The sequence below is a fragment of the Crocodylus siamensis genome, chromosome 4 (assembly GCF_052110815.1).
Source record: "Crocodylus siamensis isolate JL-2025a chromosome 4, ASM5211081v1, whole genome shotgun sequence".
Taxonomy (NCBI): domain Eukaryota; kingdom Metazoa; phylum Chordata; order Crocodylia; family Crocodylidae; genus Crocodylus; species Crocodylus siamensis.
The window spans coordinates 42,645,029-42,654,049 of NC_143398.1; the positions used below are offsets into that span (position 1 = coordinate 42,645,029).

General features: G+C 36.9%; 1 protein-coding gene across 2 annotated transcripts in view; it reads left to right on the forward strand.

Annotated features, from left to right (window-relative positions):
• The window catches only part of SLC13A1 (solute carrier family 13 member 1), a 45,507-nt gene extending 41,794 nt beyond the window's left edge, over positions 1 to 3,713 (forward strand). For both annotated transcript variants that reach the window (XM_090042180.1, XM_090042181.1), the window contains exons 14-15: positions 568 to 705; positions 869 to 3,713. In XM_090042180.1, the coding sequence (XP_089898306.1) occupies positions 568 to 705; positions 869 to 1,012 (282 nt within the window). In that variant the 3' untranslated portion in view covers positions 1,013 to 3,713. The remainder of the gene's footprint in view (positions 1 to 567; positions 706 to 868) is intronic.
• Positions 3,714 to 9,021: the final 5,308 nt, after the last annotated feature.

Below are 9,021 nucleotides of genomic sequence, written 5' to 3' on the forward strand. Positions count from 1 at the left end.
TCCTCTGAAACCTACAACATTAATCTCCCCTTTCCTCTCCTTGTTTCCTGCCCAGCTTTCAAATACTATAGTCTTCTTCCTCTCCCACTACTTCATTATAACATATATATTATTATTTTCATGAAGTCTGGCACTAACTTCCATTTATCACATCCAAATTCAGATTCAACATCCTTGTTCTCAGCAGACTTAAACTGCTGAACTCTTGTGTGTTAAAATGCAAATTCTCTGTGCTTTTTTTGATGGACTTCTCTACAATTGGAAATTAATCAGGGTTGGGAAGCGGGGGGCAGGCTGTCAGTTTAAAGTACACCAGCTAGTCTAGAATAGCTGCATGTCCAGATATACTTATTGTGGGATATTAACACCTTTTCTTGGTTTATCTGCATCCAGTGTGACACATCGCATAAGTAAAAACGGAGTTCTCGCACAAGGGTATTTCTTTGTATTTGAACTAGGGGTTCAGTTAATTAATGTACTTGTGTGACATTTTTAGGTATTTTTTTATTTGATGTAGTTAATATATCCTCTGAAATCCATTCTCTCATTGTTTTTACTATTTGACAGGCTGAAGCTATTCATGTGAACCCACTTTTTATACTAATACCTACTACACTGTGTACTTCATTTGCATTCCTGCTACCAGTAGCAAATCCACCCAATGCCATTGTATTTTCATATGGTCATTTAAGCATTATTGACATGGTGAGTTATTACCAAAAAATCCTTAATTAATGTATGTAACTCTTTGTGCTGATAATCATCCTGGAGCAGTAATGTATGATTTTACTATTATGGAAATTTGCTTTAGCCAAACTTGATTGTAGTATTTCTTGGTATCAACTTTTGATTTTTCTTTTTGCTTTAGGTGAAAGCTGGCTTGGGCATTAACATCATCGGAGTTGCTGTAGTTATGCTTGCTATTATGACATGGGTAGTACCCCTGTATGACCTCTATACATATCCAGCCTGGGCACCAATTCTTTCTTCTGTGAATAACACAGGGCCATAGAAGCCAACTAGCCAGCGTTTGTTCTAATTTTGATTTTTAGATCGCTGTCATATAATGAGTTACTAAAAATACAGAGTGCTTCAGTGATGATAGTGATCCAGGTTACTGTAAACACTGTATTTCCCAGTCCAAAGGACGGGCAGTCTGTTCTGGTGTTCCTAATTGGAAAGAATGCTATATGAACATGGACATGAAAAAAACTATCAAAGATGAATATGTTTTGTATCCAGTTCACCTAGTTCAGATTGTATTTTTTATGTGTTTTGAAGGAACATCTGTAGTGCACATTCATCATGAATATCAATGAGCCCCTTTTTCTTAGGGTCATAAAATAGTACAAAGTACAGCTTTTGATATTTCAAATGTGGTGGTAACATTTGTTGCTAGCCTAAGAATACACTGTTTTTATTTTAGTTTGGTATTATACAGCTGTGATGTTTTTAAAAATGATGATTGCAAACAAAAGGTCAGGTTGGAAATTGTCTGAACAGTCCATTAAGAGACCTGTCTGCAGATGTGCTCTTTCAGGAAACACAAAAAACAACGTGAGGAAAGCAGCATGGCTATTTATACAGCAGTTTTTCTGTCAACATTACTCTGGCCATTCTTTCACTATCTATAAGTGGAAACGTTAAGATCCCAATTCAGGAATGCCTTTAATAATGTTTTATAAGAATATCATATTTAGGACCTTTCTTAAAACTTATGCTTAGGATTAAAAATATACTCTAGAATTTTTCTGAATGGAGATGCACTCCTGAGTGAAGCTTATTGGAGTGAAAAGTAAGCTAGCAGAATTATTTTCTGCTAAGTCCACTTCAAACCAGTTAATACTATATATATATATAGTATATGTGTATATATATGTATATGTGTGTGTATACACACATACACACACACACACACACAATAAACACTTCTGGGGTCTTAACATTCAACCTGTCAAGTAGGACAGAAGTACCTCTTTGTCAGAAGGAAGCATCTCCTACAGGACATGTGGAATATTAAGGTAACTGTAATAATGTTAGAAATACAAAAGGGCCAATGCAGTTGAAGAGGAAGTTTGCATTGAGTGGGTATTTAGAAATAACTTACATTGTTAATATTATGTTTTTCTTGTTAATAGCTATGATAAAGATGCAACATAAATATTGTTTGTCCTGTTAAGAGCTATAATATAGATGTCAATGCAGTGTAGGATTGGAATGTACAGCATTGTTACAACATGTGAATTATTCCCAGTTGCTACTGGTTAGTGCATCAGATGCCATGATACAGTAGAATGAAGCCGGATTTTTGAAATGTCGATGTTCAATTATAAAAACCGCCATTATTTTATACAGTCTCCCTTCTGCTTTACCTATACTGTAAGCTTTACAAGACAGGAATTTTTTTTTTTAATCTATGTTAGCATAACACCTAGCAAAATGAAACCCTTATTTTTTATTGGGTCTCCAGGTAGATTAGGAACATATGGACTTTTTGTGGAGAATGAAAATAAGGGTCCTTTGTTCCCCTTAGTCCTGTGTTCCTATAGTTTAAGCATCTTCTTACATATATTTCATATAAACTGAATGTATATTTTTGATCTAATGAATACACATAAAATATATTGGCGTATATATAATATTTATGAAATACTATTTATTAGTGGCTCCAGTCCTGCTGCATTCAATGGGAGCTTGTCATAGAAGGAGTAGGATAAGGCCTTTGCTTTATTATTTGTTTTTATTTTTGTGCTTTATCTAATTTATCCTTTATCTCTCACTGTACTGCTCAAAGATCTTCCTTCAAATTACTGGAAAATGTAAAGAATATGCACTTTGAGAAATGTCACAGCTTTATTCTTTTCTTTTGAGGATCAGTCAGCTCAGTCTTGAAGTATAAATTGCTGTATGGTCTTTTAAGAGGAAGTATACATGGCTGTGTATTTCAAGGCTCTTCATTCCTACTTTAAAGTCTGTTGGCCCATAACCTACACTGCAGCTGAAGAATGCTCAGTACAGCAGCTCCACATAGGAAATAATGCAAAGCCACTTTTGATTATCCATAGACCAAACTTATTTTTGTTTTAATATTAGCAGTCTAAAAGCTATTGAACCTTATGTTGGCTACATCTGAAGGCCAGTCTGACATTGGTGGATGTTGCAAGGAAGCTCATGCACCTTCCCCGTTTCTCTGACTCCATCCTTGGCAGCCACATGTAAGAGACATAGCAAACACAGAAAAAACCAGTATGCCCCCTAGAATTTCTCAGTGCAGGCGTAATTGTCCAGTGGTCAGATGTACCAAAGTTTAGGGCGGCTTTATTGTTGTCATTATTAACTGTGATGATAAAGGTTGAAACACTACGAAGACGCTCCAAAGTACTAAGGTATCAAGACTGCCACAAAATATGAATGAGTCTGTGAGATACCACTTAAAATGTTACCAGAAGGTATCTGCATAGTTCTTTGCACAGGTGAAATGAATGAAACATTTGCTCTTTTTTTGACTGCTTGTTAGCGCTATTTTGTGATATCATTTATGTCAGTGTACCTCTGTGATATATGTTCTTACCTTTAAACTGTTAATTATTTGTAAAAAAAACATTTGCCACATGCTGTAAAGCCAAACTTATGTTAAGTGAACATTGAAGGGGACCTAGAAGAAGTGGTCTCTGATGGACAGTGGTTTTTTAATAAAGGTGACTGAGAATTTTTTTAAATGTGTTTTATTGTTATAACAATTTAAAAGTCCATGCAGGAACAGACAATAAAGCTGAAGGAAATTGCATTAGAAAATACATTATACATATTTGATACCAGAAAAGCTAACTTTGCATAAAAAATAACTTTAAAACACAGAGGAGGAAGTATTTGTATTTTTATAAAGTAATCAAAACACAAATATTTAATAAAATGAAATTTTATGTATTTTATTTTACATATACTAGGTGAAAATTGTTCCTCAAGTCATGAATCCTATATTTAAATAAAAGTAAAAGGGTTTTACATAAAAATGTAACCTTTTTTAGTGTCCTCTACTGTCTGGTGTTTTGTTTTAAAACCTTAAAGCAATGCACACACGCTGATCCAGTGCCTCCTGATATCAGAGACAGTTTTTCTAATGACTTCAGCATCCTTGGATTGGACCGTCATTGCTTGTCTCAAGTGCATGGAAGTCCAAGTCAATTCATCTGGTCTCTAAATGCACATATACACTGATATTTAGGGTCCACCTTGAGGTTGCTCTCAACCAGCCCAAGCCTGATGACCCATCTCTCCCTTCTACATTATACCATGTAGTCAACAGCAAAGTCATTCCAACCATACTTCCTATTTTTTCCAACCATACTTCCTACTTCAGAAGTATTCTAGATTCCCCTCTAGGCCTGTTCCAGGAATTAGTCTGCTGGCAAATTTCCTGTACACCAAAACCTAGTGCACAAAGGAATGGGATAACCTCACCCCCAAAAGTTCAGCAGAGCTTCCAGGCTCAGGCTTGACTACCACCAGAGGTTAAGTTTAAGTGTAGATATCCTCTTTGTATAGGCCGACCCCTGTTAGTGTATGTAGATATACCCTTAGAGGCTGATGCATATGGGACTAATTCTGAACAACTTTCAAAGGGTTGTCATGTAATTTAACATTCCAAGATGCATTCAATGCTTTGACATACCCAAGAATCAGATACCAGGCTAGTGAATTTCCTTGTGGAAGAATTTAGACTTGTGATTAGGAGGTTTCTTGAGGAAGGTATATTCTAACACAAGTTTCATTGCAGTTTATCACATGAAGGATCTCAGTCTCTAAAGTGCACAAAGCATCACCACAATTCATGAACTTTATCATCACCACTATTGTAGACCATGTGAAGTGACATCTACCTTTACTTTTCAAAGCCATAATTGTAGCTGAGAAATAAGCCACAACATCATGGTATAGTTACTAAAACTATATCAAATAAGCATTGTAGGCACATATTATTGAATCAGAAAGTTTTGCTGCTTTCAACTATGTTCAATGTCTCCTCATGCACTCAAAGTCTCTTGCTTTTTACAGTACCTCTATTCAAGTACAACATTTAACACGAGGTCTCTACTTTCCTGAGTGAGCTATCTGAATTGATTGTCTTTTATCAGCCATATTACCTTGCAATAATACACTTGTTATTGCTTAGCCCTTACAATTTTTAAAAGGTTTTGAGAAGCTAAAACTTGCAGTTTGCAGCTTGACTTCACTCTAATAAGTGGTCATTATTCATATACAAGATTGACACCTTTTGTTGACATCCTTCCTAGATTCAAAACATTCAGTTTGTATACGATTAAAAAAAGTATGCATTTGTCTGGTTCTTTGTTAAGATGCTATTAAAATGCATCAGAGAAAGAGGAAATGGATAGCATAGAAATACCATAATTTACACTGATGCATTGTAAAAATAGATGGATCTTTGTACCCACTATGAACCATTCATTTATTCCAATAGACTATTATCCCTTTACTGTTTTCACTGTGAAATCCCAATTCAACAAGTATAGTTTGCACAATGTTAGGCTCATCTTTCCCTCCAGTATTCTATGAATATTTTATAGCATAAAGCTAGAAATGTATAGGTACAGGAAACTTCTATACCTCCATTTTTTAACCAGGACCATATTAGCCAATGCTACTCACCTTGAAGCCACAGTGGTCCCTCACTCATAAGTCTTGTTTATGCCGTGGTATAGCTACACTGACATATGCTGTTCATTCAGCAGTACTTCATGAGATAGACAGCATAGTGAATAATGCTGATCAAGGTTTGAGAAACAATACTGTGGTGTTGCCAGGAAAAATGGAAAATCCTCAGGTGTAATAAGTTGCCCAAACGCTCTCCTGTCTAATAATAAGACATCCATCCACTAGCTGGCTAACTCTCCTCCAAGGATGGCATAGCACAGACGTTTGGGACAGGTGGAGTGGAAGGAAGTGCCTAGTGAGTCTTGGTTCACCTACTTTTTTTTCTTGTTTCTGAAAACGGGGAAAGGCAAGCTGCTTCACCATCTGGATGTACACCATTGTAAAAAACTCTGCTATGAAAAAGATGTTACTTTCTAACTTCATCTGATGCCAGAATCATGAAGAATAATAGCCTCTCTGTATCTCAGCTACAGTAATTGCGCATAAATAAATGACTAATCCTATTTTGAAACTTCTTGGAAATTTTCACTCTGAGTGCTTAGCATTAGCAGAGAAGTAAAAATCAACAATAGTAATTATTGCCTGATACTGTAAAAGTGTAAAGTAGCATCAGTAAAAAGGAAAAGTCTTTTTTGTGATGGACTAAGCAAATGAGACCAGAAACCTTTTGAGAAATAGATGAAGGGTAAATTAAGGGAAGGTTCCAACCAATTAGACAGAAACTGGGCGCATCTACATGTGTACTTTAATGCACAGTAGACTATTTTAGGCTTGCAAAGAACAACTCAGAACTGTGCTCTGAACATAACTAATGCAGTGGTGCTTCTCTAAATCTGTAGGTGGCTTTCAACAATAGTCTTGAGAGGGATGAATTGCTTCCTACATCAAAATGAGGAGTTAAATCCAGGACCATGGGCCTTACTGGACTCCTTCATGTAATGGGCCTGACCAAGTGGATACACCTTTGCTGCTAAGGTATTTACCAGATTCCCCTTTTCTCACCCCAAAGTGAAGAGAGGTGACCACTGCTACTTCTACTGTTACCCCCTAGGGGAGGGCCCCATTGCCACCAATGGTAGGGGAGGGCCCTACACCTTTATTTCTGCAAATGGGGAGATGTGGTCCATGGTGTGCTATAAAACTATAAGGTCCCTGGCTCCAAGTGATTAGGGCAAACAGCACTTAGCCTATTAAGAGGAACAAATAAATTTAAGCACCGAGACCCTTGACAAGGTTTCTGAATAATTATGGGGAAGAAATAACACAAATAAGAGTTAGACTCCTCAGTTTAATGATGGCTGCTCAAAATGTTACCATATGTTATAAATGGTCTATTTTAACTTCCCATCTTTTTCTGTGATTTGTGACCAGATAGTTTAGACTTTTGTTTGCTTTAGTTTCTTTCCTTTCCTTTCCTTTCTTTTTCTTTTTTATTGGAGGATTTTTTTCAGAAATGAAATGAAAGAAGAAGCATCCTTAATGCACAGGTATATGTAGAAAGTTACTCACTTGACATTTTTCTGCTTCAGAATGTACATCATTATTGCAACATTTGTCTAAGGATATGTATTGGAAGCTTTTTTAATTATTCAGCAGAAACTAAAAGGTAATCCACCTAAAATATAAGACAGTAATTTGCGTATTTTATTTTTCAGGAATTTCCATATTTAGCTATGCTTTGTTAGCTTTACTAAAGCTTGATGAAGTGTCTACAATCTTTGGGAAACAAGCAATAGCATCTAAATTATTTAAGAGAGCATCCACAGCATTATAATGACTACTAATTCATCTCTGGGAATAAAGGTCAGCAAATCTATTAGGGCTTTTTTAAATTGCCTTGCTGACATTTCTAGTCCCCTCCCCACCCATTTTCCCCGTCTTTTTAGAGAAACATAGTAAAATGCAAATATGGATTTAAGCGTGACCTACGTCCCCTAACCGCAATACTAAATCTGCCTTGTGCTATTTAGATACTGGCTCAGTGTAAAAATGGGTTATCTGAAGAAAGATGTTGTTAAAACATGTTAAATTTAACATTGCATTGTCTAATCACAATATTAAATTAAAATATGCAATGTCATTCAACTAGCTATCAATGAATTAAATTTCCCAACCAAACCATAAAACATATTCATGTAATAAATTGGCACCAGTAAGTTGAAGAATGTTCATGTATAATACTGCTGTATAGTTCATGAAGTTAAGGCAGTAAGTGAGTAAATGTGGGGTTCTCTTCTTTATACTACCACTGTCTCATTTTGTGATCTCAGGCCCCCTCTACACATTACATTTATGCTACAATTAACTTGTTAATTTCACCTTAAATGGCAAGAGTGCTACACATGTGCCCAAGTTAAGATGTCCTAAAATAGTAAAGCAGCCATAAAATGTTTCATATATTATATAATGTAAACATTTTATGGCTGGTTTATATGACACCTTATATTGAATGTGTGGCATTTCCATACACTGGGGCTGTCTGGGGCAGATGCCCAACAGTCAGCTGATTGTCAGAATCAACCCTGGACAGTCCCAGTCTCCTACCGGGCCCAGTCTTCCCTGCAAACTCCTTTCAGGGGAAGCCAAAGAACTCACCCACCAAGGAGTCTAAACCCCTGCACCCATATTCCCCCATGCCTGGCAGCCCAGTCAGGCTGCAGAGCACAGGGGAAAGGAGTAAGGAACTAAAGGGACTTTAAACCCAGTTCTCAGGTACTTTAAATCCAGTGTCCCATAGCTGCAGCAGGGCTCCTGGGCAGGAGGGATCAGAAACTTCTTGTGTGGGAAGCTGAAGGGCTTCCCCTCACTTGTGACTTTAAACCCTGCACCTGCAGTGGGGCTGGAGATGCACAACTTTCAATTTGCCAGTGCAGGGCATCATGATCCTAAGTTCCCCCTGCACTGGCAAGTAAAAAGGGCATGATTAGGATTGATCCTTAATCACAAAATTGTGCCTCCTGCCATGCCACCTGTGCAGATCCCAGGCACCTTTAAATAAAGGTGTGCCAAGGGCCTCAGCGTTTCTTTCTGTACCAAATGTAGGCCTGATACTTATGCCAGTGAAGACATAGACTTAGTGGAAGTAGAAAATCCAGGGGAGGGAAGGATAAAAATGTATCATTTAGATAACCTGTCTTCAGGAATGTCAGTTGCTGGAAGCCTTCACTGCAAACATTTGTCAGAGTGATTAACATATATAAAATACACATTCGTCACTTTCGGTATAGTGCAAATGAGTGAGCCACACTGGCCTTCAGCCATAGTAAAATGTAGTCACCTTGACCTGAATATGGGATACTCTTTCACAAAACATTTGTTATTGTTTTGAATATACATTATCATAGT